This window comes from Carlito syrichta, unplaced genomic scaffold (genome assembly GCF_000164805.1).
Source record: "Carlito syrichta isolate Samal-C Ts95f unplaced genomic scaffold, Tarsius_syrichta-2.0.1 Scaffold311719, whole genome shotgun sequence".
NCBI classification, from domain to species: domain Eukaryota; kingdom Metazoa; phylum Chordata; class Mammalia; order Primates; family Tarsiidae; genus Carlito; species Carlito syrichta.
Genome location: NW_007255815.1, coordinates 275,478 through 301,354, shown reverse-complemented (window position 1 = coordinate 301,354; position 25,877 = coordinate 275,478). Strand labels below are relative to the sequence as shown.

General features: G+C 37.1%; 1 protein-coding gene across 6 annotated transcripts in view; it reads left to right on the top strand.

The window, feature by feature from the left end:
• The first annotated feature begins 5,819 nt into the window (after window positions 1-5,819).
• Window positions 5,820-25,877, top strand: part of CEP170 (centrosomal protein 170) — a 127,367-nt gene continuing 107,309 nt past the window's right edge. For all 6 annotated transcript variants that reach the window (XM_008068996.1, XM_008068995.1, XM_008068994.1 and 3 more), the window contains exons 1-2: window positions 5,820-5,975; window positions 25,382-25,471. In XM_008068996.1, coding sequence (XP_008067187.1) covers window positions 5,871-5,975; window positions 25,382-25,471 — 195 coding nt within the window. In that variant the 5' untranslated portion in view covers window positions 5,820-5,870. The remainder of the gene's footprint in view (window positions 5,976-25,381; window positions 25,472-25,877) is intronic.

Sequence of the window (25,877 nt, the reverse complement as noted above, 5' to 3'; positions counted from 1 at the left end):
ATTATTTGCTTTTTCTTTACTGCTTTCAAAACTCTCTTTGTCTATAACTTTTGACAATTTGATTTCCATATGCCTTGGTGAGAGTATCTTTTGCTTTATCTTATTTGGTATCCTTTTTATTTCTTACTTTCTGGATATGGAAATTAATTTATGGGCAGTTTCTTTTCATTGTTTGAATGACAATGTGCCTTTCTATCTCTCTTCTCCTGGTATATCAGTGATACGTGTATTTTTACATTTGATGATGTCCCATAAGTCTTTTTAAATGATCCACTATACTTTTTCATTCTTTTTTATTTTTTTCCTTAACTCGCATGGTTTCCAGTGACCTTTCTTTGAGTTCAGGATCCTTTCTTCTGCTTGATCTAGTATGCTGTTGAACACCTCTGTTGAATTTTTCAGTTTAGTTATTATATTCTTCAGCTCTATGATATTTGTTTCATACTTTTCAATACTTTTTATCTCTGTTGAAATTCTCAGTTTTTTCTTACGTTGTTCTCCCGACTTTGTTGAGCATGCTCATGACCATTATTATTTTGAATTCTCTGTTGGGTAAATCACATATCTTCATGTGACTTGGGGTCAGTTTCTGGAGGTTTATTTTGTTCTTTGATTTGGAATATATTCTCTGCTTCCTCACTGTCTTTGACTGTCTTTGTTGGATTCTGTGCGTTATAAAAGACAGCTCTAGTCTTGTCAGGCAGACTTTGTGTAGAAGCATCTCATCAATTTTTCTGGTAAGAGATTTTTAAGATACCTCTCAAATCTTTTTCCAAATTGCTTTGTTTTTGGTGGCCCCCCATAATTCAGTATGTGCCTTGTTCTATTAGTACCCCAAGACTGATTAAGGGAGGAGCTAGACACTCTAGATGTAGCTGGAAAGGTTAGGATATTCAATTTGTGCTCCATTTCCTTCTATTTTTATGGTAAAGCTGAGTTTGGTCATTTATCCCTCACCCTGTCTGCACTAAGCTGGAGAGAATGTCTGTAGCAAATACCTACCCAGGGTACAACCTAGTTGATCCTGGGGTGATGACTGCTGGAAATGGGCCCATTGTGTATCCACCTTTTTTTTACCCCTTGCAGTTTAGGGCCACTCAGGAATCCAAAGCTCTATCAACTTTCAGAACTAGCTTGCTAAGGAGATGGGTCGTTGGATGGGAACTATAGAAATTTTGGCATTCAATGCTTAGACACATTCCTTCCAGGAAGAATGAGTAGACCTAAATGTATCGCTGGGGCAAGCCAGAGGAAAGGCTCATGAAGTGGATTCAAGGATATTACCCAGCTCAATAAATAAGTACTCCACATCTTGAGTATTATTTTTGTTTGTGTTTTACAGAAATTACATATTCTTTTAGTTATCTTTTAAGTCTCATTAAAGTCAAAATGAAACATGTAAAGGCCATGTTTTTATTTTATATTATCTAGTTTAATTTTGTGAGTAATTATGTTTATTATAGAAGTATATATTTTGTTTGTAATTTATAAAATTATACTTGATATTGTCTAAGTATTTAAAGAATGTTTTTGCAGCATGTGAATAATGCTTATTTATAAATTTGTGATGTCCATGAAAGATGCCAAATTCTGTAAAATATTTAATATGATAGCTTATTCTGAGTCAAATGTGAGTGACTAGGCTTGTGACACTGTTCTTAGCATGGGTGTCCAGGGTGGTTGAATTGCAGTTTAGTTATAAACATCTTAGGAAGACAGACATTACCAAAAAAATTTAAATCAATATATGTAAGATTTACACCAGTTTGGCTCAGGAAGGTGGGACATCTCCAAACCAGGACTTGTGGGTCATAGTTGGATTAAAAGATTTCCTGATTGGCAATTAGTAGCAAGAGTTAGCTTCTTATATAAGGAATTTTGAAATCTGTAAAGAAAATGTTGAGATGGGGGCTTTGGGATAAGGGACATTAAGGAAATCAAGCTTCTTGCTACGTAGATGAAACCTCATAGGGGGCAACCCTGAGAGAGAATAGATAGCAAATGTCTACCTCCTCTGTGGACCCCCAGGAAATGGAATTCTATACAGATTCAAATTTCTACCAATTAGATGGCTTTGCAGGGTCTTAAAATATTTTTAGTCCTTATTTATGTTATGTGATGTTATGTCAGTCAGGTTGAAAAGTAACTCACATTATATAAGGTTACTAAAAACTCATCTCCCCAGGCCCCTTAATTAAGAATTTGACAAGAGAGAGGAGGGAAAATATGTCAGAGTTTAGTCCTCATTGACTTTACCATGTTAAGAAATATTTCCTGATGTCCATGTTTGGCTCTGGTGTTTTAATTTACTGTATTTAGACTAAATTTATTTCCTGTTACTGGTTTTTTTTTTTTTAAGTTCCCTTGAATAAGTGTGTAACTATTGATCTACTTATTCATGTTGTGTTTTGAAATTGTCCTTCCTTGAAAACGCAGCATACAAATTATATGCCACTTTTATAATGGAGGTTTTTTCCCTCTAGTAAAATTTTGATTCTCTATTGACTTGGCTAGGAAGTATATATTCAGAGCCAGGGAAAGAAATGCTATAAACCAAATTGACAGAAAGTAGATAGATGAAAGACTGACAATATCTGTATTAAGGAGTTGGGTAAATGGGAGACTAATCCACATAAGTTGACTTTATCAGTCAAATAAGCTGAGAAAGGGAGTAAGAGTTGGTTGTTTTAGCGCTACAGAAAATTTTTTCACTGTTTTGGTGAAACCCATTGTTTTATGTATGTGTAGATTATAATATGTGGATTCTCTTTTAATGTAAAGCTTACATTTTACAGGGTTCCGCTTGAATGTATTTAATATTTTTATTGCAGAGTATTTCACTTCACTGTAGTATAGTTTGTGTCTAATTCAAATGTAGCAGAGTATATCATTTAATGTAAAATGCATTTGCAAGTATTATTCTTTTGATTTATAAGGAAAAATTTGAGTAGATATTGTCATTATTCTTATTTTATGGGAGAGTAAGCTAAGGGACATGGGATAAATAGCTTGCCCAAGTTCATGTGGATTAAAAAATAGTGGAGCCAGGATTCAGATACATACCTGTCAAGTCTGCCTACCTGACTTCAAGGCTTACTCTCTTAATGACAAAGCCATATCCTTCAGGACTTTCATTCCTAAAGCTCAGTTCACAGGTTTCTGGGAAACTCTTACAAGAGTCCATGGAGTTAAAACTTTTTTAATAATGATTTCAAAGTATTGTTCTCCATTTAAATTGTATTAGCATTTGTTCTGATAGTACAAAAACAATGGTGATAAAATTGCTGGCTCCTTAGCAAAGATTAATACAGTGGCACTAAACTCTACTAGTAGTAATTGTATTCATGACACTACTATACACTTGCAGTTAAAAATAGTTTCACTTAGCCGGGCTTGGTGGCTCAGCCTGTAATCCTGCACCTTTGGGAGGCTGAGGTGAGTGGATTGCCTGAGCCCGCGGGTTCGAGGCCCTCCTGGGCAACTTGGCGAGACCTCATCTCTACAGTAAATCAAAAATTAGCTGGGCGTGGTAGCGCGCGCTTATAGTTCCAGCTACTTGGAAGGCTGAGGCGGAAGGATTGCCGGAGCCCAGCAGGTCCAGGCTGCGGTGGCCAGGAGCGGCCACTGCACTCCAGTCTGGGCGACAGAGTGAGACTCCAACTCAAAAAAAAATAGTTTCGCTTAAGAATGTCCTGGTTGAAGTGGTAGCAGTTATTAATTTTATTAAATCTGACCCTTCAGTCATATATTTATAATATTTCATATGACTAAATGTAAATACACATAAAGTACTTACACACCAAAGTACCATGGTTGTCTGAAGGAAAAAAAGTTGTGTCATTGTGTGTAGTCTACAGAGCTAGACATTTGGTTTCCTAAGACATTATTTTTACTTGAAATAATAACTGACAGACAAATTTTGGTTATATAGACTTGGGTATTTGGCAGACAAAGGTGAGTCTGTCACTTCAGGGAAAAGTGTCAGAACTTTTTTTTTTTTAACAACCAATGTTAAAAATTTGAGCTATCAAGAGAGTAGAATACTTGATTCTGGGCAATAATGGGAATCTGCCGGGGGAGGGGGGAATACCTCACCAACAAGGGTACCTGCATAATGAACATTTGTATACCTAACCCTGAATTGTACCCCACATCTTTAAAATTAAAAAAAACATTTTTTTGAATAAATAAATTTCATACTTATAGCTCTTCTGACCTGAAAAAAAAGAAAGAAAGAAAGAAAAGAAAACTTGATTCTGCCACCATGAACTTAACAGCTAGCTGCCTGTTGCTTAAATTTATTTTTCTTTTTTGAAATGGAGTCTCACTCTATCGCCCAGGCTGGAGTGCATTGGCACGCTCGTAGCCACCCCAGCGTCGACCTGCTGGACTCCGGCAATCCTTCCTCCTCAGTCTTCCAAGTAGCCAGGCGTGTGCTACCATACCTGGCTAATTTTTTGATTTATTGTGGAGATGAAGTCTCACCAAGTTGCCCAGGCTTTTCTCCAACCCTTGGGCTCTGGCAGTCCCCTCACCTTGGCCTCCCAAAGTGCAGGGATTACAGGCTTGAGCCACTGAGCCCAGCCTAAAAACTTTTATGATAATGTAGTGTTGATGTTAATGAATATGTTTTTAAAATAGTATAACAAAACATGTCAATGTTTTAAGATCTGCATAACTCCGGAAACCAATATCAAAGGACTATCAAAATGGAAGATGAATTTTCATGTAACATTGTGTGAAAGATTTATTGAAATGGTTTCAGATATCATAATGCAAATAACCTTCAAGAAACTATCATTTGTATACTTTTGATGTTGTGTCAAAAAGCTATTAACAATTCTTTGAGAAGCTTATCAAAATACATATCCCTTTTCTATCTATTTATCTATGTGAAGCCAGGTTTTCTATATGTATTTTAAGTTAAACAGTATATGGCAATTAAATTTAAAGCTGATGTAAGAATTTTTTGTATTAATCCAGACATTAAAGAGCTTTACAAAATGTAAAATAGTGCTACTTTTCTTACTTTTTTTGTTTTGGAAAATATATTTTCTTTTTAATATTAATGTTAGTAATTTTAAAATGAAATGTATTTATTGTTAAATGAATTAATAAATGAATACCAATTTCTGTTTTCATTTCTATTTTGGTAAATTATCTATGTGTGTGTGTGTATAGCCCATATAAACAAATGCTGTTGGGAGTCCTTTTTTTAGTCTCTTAAGCATGTAAAAGGGTCCCAAGACCACAAGTTTAAGAATTACTGCTCTAGGAAAATGTATTAAGAAAGTAAAGTACAGATGAGGAAAGAGAAATTAAAATTGCATCCCGTGGTTGACACTTAATAGACAAGAAGCAGTTTCTTTTGTCTCTATGTTTCTTAATCAGATATCCTATATACTCATCTTGAATTCAGTCTATCTTCCTTAAACCATTTATAGTTAAGATATTTATTTGTATAGTATTACCATTTTTTTTATGTTAGCGTGATCCTAATGTGAGTATTTACTTGAGGATTATAGATTTTAATAAAGTATGCTAAAAGCCTTTCAGAATTGTGATAAAAGTTTACTAGTTGACCACCTCTACCTACTTATTTACCTTAATCTCTTCCTTTTTAATTGGACTAGTGAAGTCTGTGAGCTTATTTCCCTGATGAGAGTTTAATATATAATGTTTTTTCTTTGGACTTGTGTACAGCCTACTTAGTCTGGTGTAAATGTTGATGAATGGAGTTCTAATCTTAGGCCTATTTACAGGGTTTGGTGAATAGATACTAGTGCTAAAAATATCTGAATGTATATTTTTCTTCATATCTCTCTTCAGGATGACGTAGCTTTGCCAAAGACTTAGAAGCTAAGCAGAAAATGAGCTTAACATCCTGGTTTTTGGTGAGCAGTGGAGGCACTCGCCACAGGCTGCCACGAGAAATGATATTTGTTGGACGAGATGACTGTGAGCTCATGTTGCAGGTAATGTTCTCAGCATTTTCTGTATGTGTTTACTCAAAACTTCAAATTAGCATAAAATATTTTTCTACTCTTTTAGAGAATAGCAATATCTAGATTTGAACTTTTCTCTCTCCTTTTTTTACTTCTAGTTATCATTTTAATTAATTTTTTGCCCTCTTGCATAATCTAAAGTTCTAACTCTAGGGGATTCTATTTTGCAAAATGTGGGCTGAGAGTAAAGAAGTTTATTTGTAAGTCGGAAGTTTTACATTATACAGTTTTAAAATAAGACCTTGTAAATGATTCATAAGATTAGCATAGTGTGGAGTAAAAATGAATTTTAATCATGGGTACTCCAGTGATATGGAAATTCATTTCATTTCTTTGCTTCTTTGAGACATATTTATTATGATGCCTATTAGTAGATTGAGCATAATTAAATTATTGACATTTTAAAAAAGTGAGTTTTGCTGTATATATTTCAAGTATACACCATTATGTTGTAAGATACAGATAGTAAAAAGGTTACTATAATAAATTAACATAGTCATCATATCGCATAGTTACCCATTATTTGTTGTATTTGTGACAAGAGCAGCTAAACTTCACTCATTTAGTATGAATTCCATATACAGTACAATTTTATTACCTATAATCTTCATGTTGTATGTTAGGTCTCTAGACTTGTTCATCCTATATATCTGTTACTTCATATCCTCTGACCTCTCCCCATTTTCCTTTCCTCCCAACTACGGTTTTGTTCTCTATATCTGTATATTTGAATTTTTTTTTTTTTAGATTCCACAATGAGTAAGATCATGCACTATTTTTCTTTCTGTATCTGGTTTATTTCACTTACTATAATGTCCTCCAGGTTTATTCATGTTGTGGCAAAGGCAAGATGATCTCATTCTTTTTTAGTGATGAATAATATTCCTCTTGTGTACATATGTGTATTTGTGTGTGTAGGGGGTAACCAAAAAAGCAGAATTATTTTTTGGAGGGTGGGACTCTTTCCCCTCTAGGTAAGTGTTCTAGGAAGCCATCAACTTCAGTGTACCAGCTAGCATTATTGTGAGAGGTTGAGTTCAGCATCAGTGGATTTTTTTTTTTTTTTGGAGATTTGTTTACCCTGGTAAACAAAGTCAGCAAAGGGAAACATTTTACCAATGTGGAATAGGTGAAACAAAAAAATGGCAGAAGCACTAAAAGGCACCAAAATGGATGAGTTCAGGAACTGAGTAGTGGAAAAAACCATCTTGGTAGGTGTATTGCATCAAATGGAGAGTACTTTGAAGGTGACTGAAGTTTAAACAATATAAGAGTAAATACACTATTTTTTTTTGAGTTGGAGTCTCACTGTCGCCCAGACTGGAGTGCAGTGGCCGCTCCCGGCCACCGCAGCCTCGACCTGCTGGGCTCCGGCGATCCTTCCGCCTCAGCCTTCCGAGTAGCTGGAATTACAGGTGCGCGCTACCACGCCCGGCTGATGTTTTGATTTATTGTAGAGATGAGGTCTCGCTGCCCAGGCGGGTCTCGAACCTGCGGGCTTAGGCAATCCATTCACCTCAGCCTCCCAAGGGCGCGGGATTACAGGCTGAGCCACCGAGCCCGGCTAATACACTATTTTTTATAAATAAATTCCATTTTGGGGGGGAATCCTCCCCCTTACATACGTACACACATTAATATACCACAGTTTCTTTATCCACTCATCTATTGATAGACACTTAGGCTGTTTCTATATTTTGGCTGGCTGTTGTGAATAATGCTGCAGTGAACATGGGAGTGCAGGTATCTTTATGAGGTGATAATTTTATTTCCTTTGGATATGCCAAGAAAAGACTTTGCAGGCTTATTTATTTATTTAGGACCTTCCATACTGTTTTCTTTCTTTCTTTTTTTTTTTGAGTTGGAGTCTCACTCTGTCGCCCAGACTGGACTGCAGTGGCTGCTCCCGGCCACCGCAGCCTCGACCTGCTGGGCTCCGACAGTCCTTCCGCCTCACCCTTCCAAATAGCCGGAATTACAGGCATACGCTACCACGCCCGGCTGATTTTTTGATATACTGTAGAGATGAGGTCTTGCCGCCAGGCAGGTCTCGAACCCACAGGCTCAGGCAATCCACTCATCTCAGCCTCCCAAAGGCACGGGATTACAGGCTGAGCCACCGAGCCCGGTCATACTGTTTTCCATAATGGCTGTCCCAAACTATATTCCTATCAGTAATGTACAAGAGTTTCCTTTTCTCTACTTCTTCACCAACATTTGCTATGTTTTTACTTTTTTATAATAGCCCTTCTAATGGGTATAAGGTAACATCTCATAGTAGTTTTCATTCACATTTCTGTGATGATCAGTGTTGTTGAGCAACTTTTGGCCATTTTTATGTCTTCTTTGGAGAAATGACTTTTCAGGTTTTTTACACATCTTTTAATGGTTTGTTTTTCTACTACTGGGTTGTATGCATTCTTTTTACATTTTGGATATTAACCCTTTACCAGCTATTTGGTTTGCAAATATTTTTTCCCAATTCATAGGCTGCATTTTATTTTATTGATTTCTTTGCTGTTCAGAATAATTTGTTTGATGTAGTCAAATAATTTTTAGTACTATTATTTGCTTTTGTGGCCTGAGCTTATGGTATGATAATGAGAAAAATCATTGCCAAGGTCAATGTCCAGTAGCTTTTTCCGTATGTTCTCCTCTACAGGTTTTTGTATTGTATTTAGGTTTCTTACTTATTTGTGTGATTTTTGTATGTAGTATAAGGCAAGGGTCTAATTTTTTTCTTTTGCAGTTGAAATCCAGTTTGCCCAGCACCACTTATTGAAGAGATTATCCTTTTCCCATTGGTTCTCTTAGTGCTTTCTTTTTTTCCTTTTTTTTTGAGTTGAAATCTCACTCTGTCACATAGACTAGAGTCCACCCCATTGTTGATCTGCTGGGCTCCAGTAATCCTTCCACCTCAGCCCCTCAGCCTTCCAAGTAGCCGGAACTATAAGCATGTGCTGCTGTGCCCGGCTAATTTTTTATTTACTTATTGTAGAGACAAGGTCTCACCAAGTTGCCTGGGCTGGTCTCGAACTGTGGGCTCAGGCAGTTCACTTGCCTTGGCCTCCCAAAGTACTGGGATTACAGGCTGAATTACCGAGCCAGGCCTCTCTTAATGCTCTTATCAAAAATCAATTGACTGTGTATGTTTGAATTTAGGTCTATATATCTATTTTTATGTCAATGCCATACTGTTTTGATTATTATAGTTTTGTAGTTTTTTTTTTTTTTGAGTTGGAGTCTCACTCTGTCACCCAGGCTGGAGGAAAGTGGCATGCTCCCAGCCAGCCTGAACCTGCTAGGCTCAGGCGATCCTTCCGCCTCAGCCTTCTAAGTAGCTGGAACTACAGGCAAGCGCCACCATACCAAGCTAATTTTTTTATTATTATTGTAGAGATGAGGTCTCGCCAAGTTATCCAGGTTGGTCTTGAACCCCTGGGCTCAGGCAGTCCTCTCACCTCGGCCTCCCAAAGTGCTGGAATTACAGGCATTAGCCACTATGCCCAGCCATTTAGTATAATTTTAAATCAGGAGATGTGATGTCTCCAACCTTGTGTTTCTTTCTCAGTATCATTTTAGCAATTTGGGGTTTAAAGATTGGTAATATTTACTGAATCATGTATAAAGGAATGACTTTTTAAAGACAATTTTTAAAGATCTTTTTAAATATGATAATTAGCAGGAAAATTGATCTTTTGTTTTTGAGGATATATGTATGGAGGCCCTAGCAATCTAAAATAAAGTCGTATCTCCTCACCCTTTTTTGGGGAAGTTTAAAAAAATAAACATGTACTTAGAGTATAAATGTTTATTCTAACCTTGTGGTTGTCAATATGGCCACCCATTCCACAAGGACATTTGGCAATATCTGGAGACATTTTGATTGTCTCCAGACAAATGGTGGAGGGTTGAAGTAGTTGCAACTGACATCTACTAGGTAGAGGCTAGGGATGCTTCTAAATATCCTTCATTGGACAGCATTCTTCCCCTCCCCATCTTCCTGACATACACAACAAAGAATTGTCTGGCCCCAAATGTCAATAGTGCCTAGACTGAGAAATCCTGCAATTTCCCAAGAAAAATCAAATTTGCATATGTTTGTGTGCCTTTTTGCTTTAAAATTAAAGAACTTATTTTTTAGAGACAATAAAAGTAAAACCGCTGCTGTATATCAGTAAGTTGCGTATGCAACAACACCTCAAACCAATGAGAGAAATGGAATGATACATAGATTTTCTGGTTTCCTCAGTGACAGTGCGGTGAGGGTGGCAACTGAGAAAAAGGTTGTAATGATTCTGTTTGGGTGTGAGTAAGCATGTTAGAATTTGACCATATCTTAGGTTCAGATGGTAGGAGTTCATTTAGATAGTAAAATGGTGCTTTCCAAGTGGCAGTTATGTCACTGGCAGAACAGTACCCTAAGAAAACTGAGTGTGACTGTGTCCTGGACTATGTGGAATAAATGTAAGTTGTCTGTCAACTTCTGAAGTGACGAGATGGAACCAAGAGTCCAAGGAGACCAAGGTGGGTTCCAGTTTATAGGGCAGGTACTGGTGAGGAAGCAGCTGCACAGAGGAAAAATCTGCAGAAGGTCCCTTTCAAACATTTAGCTGAGTAGTGGATCAGTACTTGTAAGTGAAGAAACTACTTACAGCCTGTGAGTGAGTGAAAGTCCGTCTGAGGGGAACCTCAGGTTCATGGACCCAGGGCTCTCCTCTGGAGGTGACTGCAGCCCCGCACCATCCTGAGATTGGAACCACTGGCGTGCAGGATGATCTGCTGTTCTTGGGACTCCCCTGAGAAAAGCCTGCCGAATACAGTTGATTCTCATCACCTGCCACCCAGCCCACACCATCACCTGCAACAGCAAAGTGGTTGGAACCCCCAGGTCCAATCACAGGGAAGAGAAGATTGGGGAGAGCTGGAGAGAGGAGCAACCACCCGTGAGGAAAGAACAACTGGGGCCATTTTCTCTGTCCCAGGACCAGGCAGAGACCTGCATTGTGCTGCTCAGCTCCACCCAGTCTTCAACTTGGGCCTAAAAGTTCTCTCATCACACTTCGAGAGACAGATGCTCCAGACGCTGGATCAGTTATAGACACTTCAGATCTGAGTGACAGACTTGACAGGCAGTAAGCTGGTTGGTACATCTGTCTGTTTTCCCTCTTACTCTTTTTTCTCTCCACCTTCCATCCGCCCGCCCACCTTCCTTTTCCATTCTTTTCCTTTTCCTTACCTTGTTTTGCTTTCAGGGAGCAAACCTAAACCCCCACTGCATGGACAGATTGTAAGGCAGTGGGAAGTGACTTCCAGGAGGCTCACACACCTGTCAGCGGATACTAGGACCTGCAGATAGATTCTGAATCACAGCTACCCCCTCAATTAAATCTCAAAACTGCCAAAATTACAGCCCCAACCAACAGTCCAGCTTCAGAATTGAACAAAGCCAGAGGATTCAATAAGGAAGAATAGGAGATTGAGCAAACAGAAGTAAAAGCTACCCCCCACCCCCCAAAAACAGAATTAAAAAAGAGGTTAAAAAAAGGAGGGGAATCTACACAAATGAAGAAAAACCAAAAGAAGAATATGAGTCTCGTACAGATACTTTGGAGGTCAGACATTGAGAATACAGACTTCAGAATGCAAACAATGAAGAGCCCCCAGAATGACTGGTCTCAAGCCACAAACCCAAATATCAAGACATTAATAGAGAGAATAAATAGAATCAAGGAGAGACAAGAGGAAAGAATGAGGGGGTTGATAACTGAGATAACAACAGTAAAGAATACAGTGAATGAGATAAATAACAAACTGATAAGCATGAAAAGTAGAATTAACCAAGCAGAAAAAAGAATCTCAGAGCTTGAGGACCAAAATATGGAACTAACCAAATAGTCAAAAGCATAGAAAAGAAGCTTAAAAAGACAGAACAAAACCTTCAAGAGACTGAACCTAAGAGTGATTGGACTTCCTGAAGAAGAAAGAGAGACAAGACCACCCTGGAACAACATTCCATGAAATTATCCAAAAAAACTTTCCTTATCTCATCAATGATGCAGCCATTCAAGCACAAGAGATTCAGAGAACCCCCCGCCCACCTTCCTTTTCCATTCTTTTCCTTTTCCTTACCTTGTTTTGCTTACCTTGAGAAGGCCAACTCCTAGACACATAGTAATTCACTTACACAAAGTAGATATAAAAGAAAAAATCCTAAGGCAGCAAGAGAAAAAAGTCAGACTACCTACTAGGGAAGACCAATTCGAATAGCAGAAGATTTATCTACAAAAACAATTCAGGCTACGAGAGCTTGGAACCCAGTCTTCAAAGTTTCTCAGACATAAACAGTTTCAACCAAGAATTACCTATCCAGCTAAGCTAAGCTTCATCAGTGATGGAGAATTAAAATCTTTCTCAGACATTGAATCCCTAAGAGCTTATGCTGCCTCCAGACCAGCTCTATAAGGAACACGTAAGAAAATATTAAACACAAAAGAAAGGGAAAAAAAAAGGATTCAGAATCTACCTGCAGATCCTAGTATCCTTTCACAAGAATGCAGGAAAAAGATTGAAAACACATGAATCAACCTCAAAATCAAAAGAAAGACAAAAAAAAAAAACAGCAACAACAATAAACTCTATAAGAACCTCATGACAGGGATAAACTCTCACATCTCAATAATTAGCCTGAATGTGAATGTTCTAAATGCACCACTGAAAAGACATAGGCTGGCAAAATGGATAAAATATTATGAGGCAACAATATATTGTCTCCAAGAGATTCATCTCACCAGAAAGAACAGACTCAAAGTAAGAGGATGGGAAACAAAATTTCAGGTGAACGGAACACAAAAGAAAGCAGGAGTCGCAATCTTAATATCAGACAAAATACCTTATAAGTTATCAAGATTTTAAAAAGATATGGAAGGTCATTACGTAATGCTAAAAGGTTCAGTCCATCAACAAGAAATATCCATTCTAAACATAAATGCACCCAACATAGGAGCACCAACTTTCATAAAGCAGCTTCTAGGGAAACTTAAAAAAGATATTGATTCTAACACTATCATAGCTGGGTACTTAAATACCCTACTCACAACCCTAGACAGATCATCAAGACAAAAAATCAACAAGGAGATCCAGAACCTCCATATGACACTTGACCAAATGAACTTAATTGATACCTACAGAACACTCCACCCAGCGACCATGGAATATACATTCTATGCATCATCACATGAAACATACTCTAAGGTTGACCACATCCTTGGCCATCAATCAAACTTAAACAAATTTCTTAAGATTGAAATTCCTCCATGTACCTTCTCAGATCACAGTGGAATAAAAATAAATATCGACACCAACAAAGGTCCACCAAACCCACAAAGACATGGACACTAAACAGCATGATGCTAAGCAACTCCTAGGTCAACATGGAAATCAAAACAGAGATTAAAAGAGACCTGCAAACAAATGAAAATGAAGAAACATCTAAACAAATCCTCTGGAATGCCATAAAATCAGTACTGAGAGGAGAATTCATATCACTACAAATACACATGAAGAAATTGGAAAGATCACAAGTTAACAGCCTAACAAGTCACGTAAGGGAGCTGGGAAAGCAAGACCACCAAAACCCTAACTTCAGCAGAAGAATCCAGGTCACCAAAATAAAAGCCCAAATTCGAGACATAGAAGACGAAAAGATAATACAAAAAAAGTCAATGAAACAAAAGGCTGGTTCTTTGAATGGATAAACAAGACTGGCGGTCCCCTAGCTAGACTTACCAAAAAAAGAGAGAAAAAGCCCAAATAAACATAATCATAAATGTAAAAGATAAAATCACAACCTACCCTGAAGAAATACAAAAGCTTATCAGAGACTACTTTGTACAGATTTATGGAAACAATCTTGAAAACCTGAAGGAATTGGAGGACTTTCTGACATCACACAACCTCCCCAAGTTGAAACAAGAAGAAATTGAGACCCTAAACAGACCAATAACAATCCAGCATCAGCCGGGCTCAGTGGCTCAGTCTGTAATCCCACGCTTTGGGAGGCTGAGGTGAGTGGATTGCCTGAGCCTGCGGGTTCGTGACCCACCTGGGCAACTTGGCGAGACCTCACCTCTACAATAAATCAAAAAATTAGCCGGACGTGGTAGCTTGTGCCTATAGTTTCAACTACTTGGAAGGCTGAGGCAGAAGGATTTCAGGAGCCCAGCAGGTCAAAACTGCGGTGGCCGGGAGCAGCCACTGCACTCCAGTCTGGGCGACAAAGTGAGGCTCCAACTCAAAAAAAAAACAAAGCAATCCAGCATCTTAACTATATCATAAGAAGACTACCTACAAAACAAATCCATGGACCAGATGACTTTCCAGCAGAATTCTACAAAAGATACAAGGAGAAACTATTATTAATCCTACGGAAAGTATTCTAGGCAATTGAGAAAGGTGGAACTCTCCCCCAATCATTTTATGAAGCTAACGTCACATTGATAACCAAACCAGGTAAAGATCCAACAAAGAAAGAGAACTACAGGCCATTATCCTTGATGAACATAGATGCTAAAATTCTCAACAAGATCCTTGCAAATCAGATTCAGCAACATATTTCAAAAATCATCCACCACGACCAAGTGGACTTCATCCCCTGAATCTAGGACTGGTTCAACATTCGTAAGACCATAAACGTAATTAAATGCATCAGCAGGCAACCCCTTTGGATCCCCTCCCACTGTGGGAGCTTTTCTGTCCTCTCAATAAATCCTGCTTTCTAAAAATAATAATAATAACAATAATAATACATCAGCAGATGTAAAAACAAAAACCACGATATCATTAGACACGGAAAAACCTTTTGACAGAATCCATCACTCTTTCTTGATAAAAATCCTCGAACATTTAGGCATAGTTGGAGCATACCTCAAAATAGTAAGAGCCATCTACGAGAAACCCACAGCCAGCATATTGCTAAACAGACAGAAGTTGGAACTACTTTCCCTGAAAACTGGAATAAGACAAGGATGCCCACTCTCACCTCTCCTTTTCAACATAATTTTGGACAGCCTAGCTTGAGCAATCAGACAAGAGAAGGAGATCAGGGGTATCCAAATAGGGAAAGAAGATGTCAAGTTATCCTTCTTTGCAGACGACATGATTCTATACTTTGAAAACCCAAGAGAATCAGTCAGAAATGCCCCTGCAATGATAAAGGACTTTGACAAAGTCTCAGGGTTTAAAATCAATATGCAAAAGACAGTCTCATTCCTATACACCAACAGTAAGCAAACAGAAACCCACATGAAAAGCCCAATCTCATTCACAGTAGCCAGAAAAAAGATCAAATGCCTTGGCATCTTCTTAACCAGAGACGTGAAAGACCTTTACAATGAAAACTACAGAACACTGCTCAAAGAAATCAAAGATGATACAAACAAATGGAAGAGTATTTCATTCTCATGGATTGGAAGAATCAACATTGTTAAGATCATCCTACACAAAGCAATCTTCAGATTTAATGCACTACCCATTAACTTACCAGCAGCATTTTTCTCAGAACTGGAAATGGCAATACAGAAATCCATATGGAAACATAAACAAACAACCACAAATCGCCAAAACAATCTTTAGCAAAAAACCAAAACAACAGCAACAAAACAAAGCATGAGGTATCACACTCCCTGTCTTTAAACTCTATTACAAAGCTACAATAATCAAGATAGCCTGATATTGGTACAAGAACAGGTATATAGACCAATGGAACAGGATAGAGATTCCAGAAGCAAAACCTCAATTTCTTAACCAACTCATCTTCAACAAAGCCTCCATCACCAATGACTGGGGAGATGAGAACCTATTCAGTAAGTGATATGGGAAAACTAGCTGACCACATTCAGAAGATTAAAACAAGATTCCTACCTATCACCATACACAAAATCAACTTTAAATGGACCAAGGACCTAAATGGAAAAGCTCAAACCATAAGAACCTTAGAAAATGCTGGAGACACCCTTATTGAAATTTGAGCTGGCAACCAATTCCTGATCAAAACCCAAAGTGCCCATACCATAAGACATATAAGATAGACAAGTGGGACCTCATAAAACTGACAAACTTCTGCAAAGCCAAAGAAACCATTAAGAGAGTGGGGAGGCAGCCCACAGACTGGGAAAAAATATTTGCCAACTGCATGTCTGACAAAGGCCTAACATCTAGGATCTACAATGAACTCAAACATGCCAAAAGACAAAAACAGGCCCATTACAAGGTGGGAAAACTATATGAACAGACACTTTTCAAAAGAAGATATACAAGCAGACATACATGAAAAAATGTTCAGTCTCACTAGTTATCAAGGAAATGCAAATTAAAACTACACTGAGATCCACCCAACTCCATTCAGGATGACTATCATCAATAACTCAAAATAACAACAGATGCTGGAGAGGTTGCGTTGAAAAGGGAACATTTCTACACCTTTGGTGGGAGTGTAAACTAGTATAGCCTCTGGAAAACAGTGCAGTGATTCTTAAAAGTTCTAAAAATCGACCTTCCATACAACCCCACAATCCCCCTACTGGGAATATACCTGGAAAAACTCACCTCACTTTATAAAGAAGATACCTGCACACGTATGTTTATCACACCATTGTTCACAGTAGCAAGAATATGGAACCAACCATGCTACCCTTCAAAAGAGGACTGGATTTTTAAAAATGTACATATACATGATAGACTATTATGCAGCCCTAAAGAAGTATAAAATCATGAACTTTGCAGCAACCTGGATGGACTTTGAGTCTATAATATTGGGTGATCTTTCACAGAAAGAAAGAACTAAGTATCCCATGTTCTCACTCATAAGTGGACCTTGAACAGTTATTGTAATACTATAAGAAAAGGATTGACTGTAGTGGGAAACTACTGGGAGGGGGGTGGGGAAGCGTTATTGGTAGTAGTGGGAGTCTGCCTGGGGAAGGGGGGGCACACCTCATCAACAAGGGTACCTGCATAATGAACATTTGTATACCTAATCCTGAATTGTACCCCATCTTTAATATAAAACAATTAAATGTTAAAAAAAAAAAAGAAGCTACTTACACAAGGGCAGGGAAAAAAATAATCCCGACAATTACAGGTAACAGTGCCCAGTGCTAATATAGGGTCAGAAATAGTGCCTGTTCACAATGTCCAGACTGGAAAACCTCATGATTCACAGGGCCTTGGTCTCTAATCCCTTAATAATGGTAATAATTAACTCTAGACTGAGTTCTGTTTCTGTATAAGTCTTATGTAATGTAAAAAGTCAGAAGGCTCAAACCATGTGTATTTGTGTATACCTTGTTTCTAAAATATATGTATATATAAAAAATTATATATATGTACACTTATATACCATATATCATCATCTATTATACACATTTTAGAGAAAGGGCTTATGTATATTATATATCTATTATCATACAAATATAATATACATGTTTGAGAGACAAGATTTTTATATACATGGTGCGTATTATATATATGTAGACTGAAGTGCAGAGGCACTATCATGGCTCACCATACCTCAAACTCCTCAGCCCAAGTGATCTTTCTGCCTCAGCTTCCCAAATAGCTGGGATTGTAGACATGCAATAATACCATTCCCAGCTGATGTATTTATGTTTTGTAGAGACAAGATCTTGCTCTTGCTATGTTGCCCAGGCTGGTCTCAAACTCCTGGCCTCTAGTAGTCCTCCTGTGTTGGCCTCCCAAAGTGCTGGCATTATAGAAATGAGCCACTGTGCCTGGCCTTAAAGCTATAACTTAACTGTGTCCCAGAACAATGCTCAAGTATACTTACAGGAATATGAAAATATCCACACCCAAAATTTACAGTGTCTGGTTAGTTTTTTAAAAAGTTGTTAGACTTGTAAAGAAGCTGTAAAATGTGTTCTGTAGAGCTTAAGTTTGCAAAAATAATAGAGTTTGGCTAAGTTTGGCAGTATTAAAAAATTGCAAGCAATCTTAAAAAATCTTTAAAAAGAAAAACAAAATTGGAGAACTTTCACTTCCCAATTTCAAAATGCATTAGAAAGGTAGTGGTACTAGCATGATGGTTGACATATAGACCAATGGAATAGAATTGAGACTGTAGAAATAAACCCATCCACCTATGATTGCTGTGAATTGAAGTGTATCCTTCAGAAGATATATGAGTGTCCTAACCTTTCATGCCTACGAATGTGACCTTATTTGGAAATGAGGTCTTTAGGTTTATAATCAAATTTAGAGGAGGTTATTAGAGTGAGCCCTAATCCAGTATGACTTATACCCTTTTAATAAAAGGGGGAAAAAACACAAAGGGAAGTTGACCATGTGAAGATAGAGGCATAGATTTAGAGTTATGCTGTTATAAGCCAGGGAACACTTGGGGCTACCAGAAGCTACAAGAAGCAAGGAAGGACCTTTGCCTGGAGGTTTTGAATATGGTCCTGCCAACACCTTGATTGTGAACTTCTGTCTTCTAGAGCTGTGAGAGAATATACTTTTTTTCTCTCTCTCTTTCTCTTTTTTAAGATGTGGGGTACAATTCAGGGATAGGTATACAAATGTTCATTATGATGAGGTGTGGAGAGAATATACTTCTATTGTTTTAAGCCACCCAATTGTATTACTTTGTTGTGGCAGCCCTAGGAAACTATTACAGTTGCAGTTGTTTTTTGACAATGGTGCCAAGTCCAACAGAATAGAAATAGTCTCTTCAACAGATAGGTCTGGACAACTGGATTTCCATATGCAATAAAATGAAGATGGACCGCTACCTTATACCGTATACAAAAATTTACTCAAAATGGATCAGTGACCTAAATATAAGAGCAAATTATCCATCAAAAGCAGAAACAATACAATGTGGTATATACATAAAAGGGTATATTCTTCATCCAGAAAAAGGAATGAAGTTATGATACATTCCAATGTGAATGAATCTTAAAAACATTATCCTAATTGAAATAAACCAGACATAAAGAACAAATTTTACTTTATTATAAAATAGAATATAAAGTTGTTGAGGAAACTGCATGATCGGGCAAGAAAAAAACAGTTTTGACCTCTTCCTTGGGCTCCACCCCCAAAGATACTTCTGCTCTTTATCTAATAGCAGTGCACTGCTTTTAGTACTACCTTCAACCCAGTGTGTTCTCTGTAGTAAGATCTATAATTAGATTTGTGTACTGGTCATTTGGTGGTTTGAATTGATGCTTCAGATTGTTTTGAAACTTCCACAATTTTCTGGATTTATAATTATCTAGTATCAGAGCCAGATTTTGTTTGTTTTGGTTCTGTTGTTTTAAGTTACACAGTTTTTTGGTTTCTTAAAATTTGGTCTGAATTTTGTAATTTCATTATTCTATTTTATTATCTTAGAAAACTTCTCTAACTCCATTCTTCATGAAATGGATTGATCAAGAAGCGTATGTTATTTCCTTTCCAACAAACCCTTACTAAACATTTGCTATGTGCTAGGCACTATGCTGGGTGCTGAGGATCAACACATATACAGATAGGGTCTTTGTATCCTTAAGAGCTTAGAGTCTAGTAGAAGTAAACATATATGTAAACATGTAAGTATAAGTAGCACGACACAAAGTAGTGATGGGAGTTTGTGTGGGGTGTACTGGGTGCACAAAGAGATTGGTTAATTCTACCTACAGGGGAATGTGGCGATGAGAAATCTGGAAAGGCTTCATAGAGATGACTAGAGTAGAATAATCTTAAAAGATAAGTTTCTGGGAGGTTAGAGTGTGGTTGAGGACATGGTGTTGAAGATATCGTGGCCTTCAATGTATGTTTAGGTAATTTAAAAAGTCCCTTAGGCCAGGCGTGGTGACTCACACCTATAATCCCAGCACAGTGGGAGGCCGAGGTGAGAGGCTTGCCTGAGTCCACAGGTTCAAGATCAGCCTGGGCAATTTGGTGAGAACTCATTTCCACAATAAATCAAAAAATTAGCCGGGCATGGTAGTGCATGCCTGTCAAATAAATAAATAAAATAGTCCCTTATAGTTTATATATAGGATGTAAAGGTAAACATTTTGAGAGCTAAGACTTGAGGACTAGAAGATCTTGGAGGGCGTTATGTGTGTATTAAAGACTTTATATATTTTACCTTCTTTAGTAAGAGAAATCAAAAGTTTTTAAGTATATTGTATTGTCTTGCCAAGTGCTACCCATGTATTGTGTCATTTAATTCTCTCAAAAAATCTGTGAAATAGGAATTTTTTTTTTAATCGATGATTAAACAAAGATTAGTAATTTACTAAAGTCACACAGCTGACAAATGTCTGGACTAATTGTGACTCCAGCACCTGTTCTTTAATCTATTACCTAGGAACTGGATACTGGAATCAGTATAAGGAGTTAGGAGATTATAATAATCTAGGAAGATTTTGTAGAGTTCTAAAGAAGAGTGTATCATTTGAAATGAATAAAAGAAGACAGGAGAGAGTTAGGATGTGCTTTCTAGTTGTATATGAGTGAGGAGAGAAAAATAATCTAAGTCATAGAGTTTCTGGCATGGAAATAGGTGAAATAGAGGTTCAGAAGGTATATTTTTGGGGAATAAGTTGATGAATTTGAAGTTCCTAAGGTGTATCCAGATTGAAGTATTGAACAGAAAGCTTGAAATACATATATGATGGTGAAGAGAAAAGGTAAAGATTTGGCAGCTATGAGCCTAAAGGGGATAATTGAAGCCAGCAGGATCTAGGTTAGAGAGAGAGGAAAGTAAAGCCGAAATCTTCTAACCCCCCAGTCCTAGCTCTCAAAATGTTTGCCTTCATGGCCTGTATTTAAACTATAGGGGGCTATTTTAATTACCCAAACAGACATTGACTGTCATGCTGTCTTCAACACCATGTCCTCAACCAAACTCCAGCCTTCCAGAAGCTCATCTTTTAAGATTATTCTGCTCAAGTCATCTCTTCTATGAAGTCTTTCCAGATTTCTCATCTCCACATTCCTGTAAGGGTGTGGTTGCTTAGGAGAAAAGGAAAAGTCTGAATATTAGATGTCTTTCTGCCATCAAGTAACTGAAATAGCATACTAGTAAATTATTGTAAATAATTGAGAGAACATGAAGGAGGGAGAATGTAATCAAAGAGACTACTACAGTTTAGATTGTAAAGGTAGAATCAGTTTCACCAGGTAAGCTCCAGCAGTGAGAATGATATATGCCAAGATATAGTAAGAAGTTTGGTTGTGGGAGCCGAGAATACTGGATTTTTATATGGGTCATCCAGATGGACGTTCATAATCAGTCATGGTGAAATGAGTTTTAATGAAAAAGGAAGTCTGAATCAGAACCCAAAATCTTCAGTTAAAATTTAGAGTTGACACAAGTGACTGCCACATCTGAGGGAGGAGTCCTCTCTCTCCCCCCTCTCTCGCGTGTACACATGGACATATACATATATAAGTGAATAATAAGAACTTAAGAAAAATAAAGGATTTTTCATTAAACCAAGGAAGTATTAGTCTAGAAGCCACAATAGTAAACTGTGAAAGAATTCAGACTCTATTTTTGAATTCAACAGGATGTTGGTTTTAAGAAAGGGCAGCATCCTCTTTAAAAGGTTGCTGTTTTAAGTGGAATTAGTGTTTTCTTAGGGGAAAACAAGATTTCAGGTAAAGGAAGAAAGTAAGCTCTATGAAGAACCTGAGAACAAAGAGTTTCAAGTAAGGTGGAGTCTTAAGAGTGTAGTGCTTAATTTTGGGAAGAGGGTCCTTATATGAAGTAAAAATCGAGAAGGAGGAGGCATGGATTCGTGTAGGGAAAATATTTCAAAGGTCCATAAAGGAATAGTAAATGGGGATTCTCATATTCTTATCAGAAGTTTTAAGGTGACAGGAATAAGGGGCCTGGTCAAAACAGACTATCTTTGTGGCTTTAGCCAGGATCAGCTGAGGTTTTCCTATTAGCATTAGAGACTTGATAAAGTTAGCATTCTTTGTCAGGATTTAAATTATATGTTTCAAAGAGATTATTAGCAATTTTTCATTGAACTCTTCAAATGGGTTGTCAACATTAAGTTGTCATGCACCTTCTTTTGACTCAGTTTAATCTAAAAGAAGTGTGAATTTGATTCTCTGGAAATGTTAATGGTTTAATGCTTATAGTTAGAAAACAATAACATATTCTTCCTATTCCCTCTAGTTTTTCTTGAGTCAAGCACTAGATGTATTATGTTGTATAATCTTGTTTTTCTGGTTAGTTCCTGTGGTGGGAACTGAAACACACTGATACCTTGGATACATTTTGATAACTAAAAATGTGTTAGGAATTTGTATTTTTGTCATTAGTTGTTATTTTTTAAAGAGTTACACAAATGGGATTATCTTGTTCTGTGAGTTCCAAACTGATGATATTCTTTGCCTTGAGTTCATAAAACTATTCTTCTTGAAAAGTTGTTATTCTCTTTATTGAACAAACAAGCAAGATGTTTTTTCTGATCCCATATAACATGCCTGCTTCTTACTCCCCAGTCTCCAAAGTTGGAATTATATCTCAACTCAATGGGCTGTTGTTGTTCTCTTGTGTCTTAAGCATGCTCTGTCTTTTGCTATAGGTGCTCATGTACTTATCTGTCAACATAAGTCGTTGAAGGGCAGGTTACATTGCCTATTAAGGATATTCCAGGTTTCAAATAAGTTTTGAATTTAGTGAAGTAGCCGCTCCTAAGTTACTTCCTCCTCAAACCATTTTATCTTAATGTCTCTGATACATATTGACCACTCCTCTTTGAAAGTCACAATTCCTTAGCTTCCCAAGCAACCACTTGATGCCTGTATACCCATATCTAACAGTAACTTTTCCATTTCTCAACCCTAGTTTATATTTTTCTTCCTTGAATGTCAATATGTTGCTAAGGACTTCTGTTCTTTCTCTGTACGCTATTCCTCAGAAAGAGATTATTTATGATGTTCCTTTCAGTATTTATTAACAGCCTACATGTACTTGAAATCTCACTTCTCTTACAGCTTCCAGAGATTTGTTTCTTTCGACTAGATAAATTGATGAATCCACAATAAGGTGAAATTGTTTTGCCTGGTAGTGCTTCATTGCTTCTTATCACCTTAATTTAGTACTTCATTAGTTTAAATAGAGAAAAAATTTAAAAGAACAATAAATACCAAAATGAAGCTTACACAATTTGTAGACTTAGTGCAAATGTTGTACAATTAGTAGCAGTAAATAGAAACATTTTACAGTGATTGGTAATATGCCATAATAGATAATTTTTCAGGTAAGCTGTAGAGAAGTGGCAGTAATACTATTTGTAGAATTCCTCTTAAATCTGAGATTAACCAGCCGGGCTCTGTGGCTCAACCTGTAATCCCGTGCCTTTGGGAGGCTGAGGTGAGTGGATTGCCTGAGCTCCGGGTTCGAGACCCGCCTGGGCAGCGAGACCTCATCTCTACAATAAATCAAAAAATTAGCTGGGCGTGGTAGCACGCGCCTGTAATTCCGGCTACTTGGAAGGCTGAGGCGGAAGGATCGCCAGAGCCCAGCAGGTCGAGCTTGCGGTGGCCGGGAGCGGCCACTGCACTCCAGTCTGGGCGACAGAGTGAGACTCCAACTCAAAAAAAAAAAAAAAATCTGAGATTAGCTATTTGTCCTAGAGAGATTTTAGAGAAAAACAAACCAAAATCAAAAAACAACCTTTAAAACTTTGAAGAAGAACAAGCATGTATGATGAATGTTTAGATTTTTTTTGGCAGATAGTTTTAAATAACATACTATTTCTTCCTATGAACAGTTAATTTACTATAGAGTTTGGTATTTGAAACTTTTTCAATATGGAGTCTTAAGCTAATTGAATAGATTTTTATTTATAAAATGTAGTAATTTTTGTTTGTTAAGGTTATCCTCTCAACTAGGTTTACATCTGAAGTAATCAATTGCTCACCTCCCCATTTTGTTTATCTGGCTGAGAGTTAGTCTGTGCTTACTGTTTGATGTAGCTGAAGTGTTAGAGGCTAACATTTGCTTTAGTGTTCTTGTTTTTTTCTCACCTATCTGTGAGTTTTCCTAGAGAAGACTTCTTACATAGAGTCTGAGCTTTGCAGTTTCTTCCTTTTCTTGTTATTTTTGTATATGTGTATACAAATTTCTGTTGATGTGTTGGTAAGGTTTGAGGATAGAGGAAGCATTCATTTTCATCTTTTAATGAAACTGTTACCTTCACAAGTACTTTTCAGGTTTTTTATTTTTCCTTTTCCCTTCCTTAAGTGAGACAGGAAGGCTAGAGAGGGCTGGAGTTGGGTATTTCCATTCTTCTATATTGATTAAGCTCTGGTAAAATAGTTGTTAAAAGTTGGACCAGAAACTGGAAGTTACATCAGTTCTCTATTTTTTATACTCACCCCCTTTGCTTTTATGCCAGGGTTCACATGGTAATCTTATAATGAATGGTTATCAGGTTCAGATTCACTGGTTCTTATACTGCTTCTTTCTGTTATCACAGCGACATTTGTTTTCACTAACAATTTCTACAGGTTTATATTATAGTTCATGTTTCAGATGCTTCCACCTGTAAACAACTGCCTAGGCCATGGGGGGTAGGGAGGGGGAGAGAGGGAGAGAGAGAGAAGGTATACGTTACAAGAGACTTTAAGCAGTTTTCAAAAACAAGTTTATATTTCATCTTTCAGGTGCTAATATCTGCAAACTGATTACTAAGTTCTGGGTGGAGATAGAGAGAGAGAGAGAGAGAGACAGACAGACAAACTTAAAAGATACTTAAAAGCCATTTCAAAAACCACAGTTTGCCACTGAAATTCCCTGTTTTGACTCTCATTTCCTTTACCTCTTAGTGCTGTTCCATAAATTCCAGTTTTAGAACTCATATTTTAAGTGAAAATAATTTTGTTCAGAAATATGTCACTTGTTTCCCTTTTTCTTTAAATCTTTGAACTCCCTGTATAGTTTATGTTACTGTTTTGGTATTGAAAGAAAAAAATCCTGCAAGATAATTTTTTTTTGCCAGAAGATGCCTAAAATATTACACAACTATAATTCACATGATTTCTGTATAACAGCTTTAAATGATAGAAATTAAAAGTTGATAACATTTAACAAGGCCAGCTGACAAATTCTCTCAGAAATACAAAGTGTGAATTTAGTAGAAAATAATATCTTAAAAGTTTGGCTTCTTTCCCCTTTGGGGACTGATGCTAAATTTATGTTGTACAATCTGAATCTAAATCTCATTTAATCCATATTTCCCTGTATTTGTCTACTATTCTATTAATATTAGTTATCTAGCCAAAAATCTGATTGCTATTTTTTTCTAGTATTGTCTTGTATTTATTAACTTAAAAAATTCCTTCAGTCTCGTAGTGTGGATAAGCAACATGCTGTAATCAATTATGATGCCTCTATGGATGAACATTTGGTGAAAGATTTGGGCAGCCTAAATGGGGTAAGTTGAGTTTTTGTCTTATTTGAATATTTGTTTAACATCATAAGAAGATAAGTGAGATTACATTTTCTATTTGTATTTTATTTCCTTTTCCTTTAGTTTATATTTTACTTCTCTCTCTCTCCTTTTTAAATGTATATCTCCGCACTGGAGTGTATTTTACTTTTAAATGTTTTTACTAGGTACCTAGTGCTATGGGGACTATACAAAAGAATATGAAACTACCCATGTTCCCAAGAATCTATTTAAGCAATATCTACTTACAGGAATTCAGAACATAGTTGATTCTTATTATCTGTGTTGGTCAAAGAAGACTTATTTAAGGAGCTGAGACCTGAATTTGACCTCACTATATGGCTGGAATTTGTATGTGTGAAAACAGTAAAAAGTCATGCAGTAAGAATGC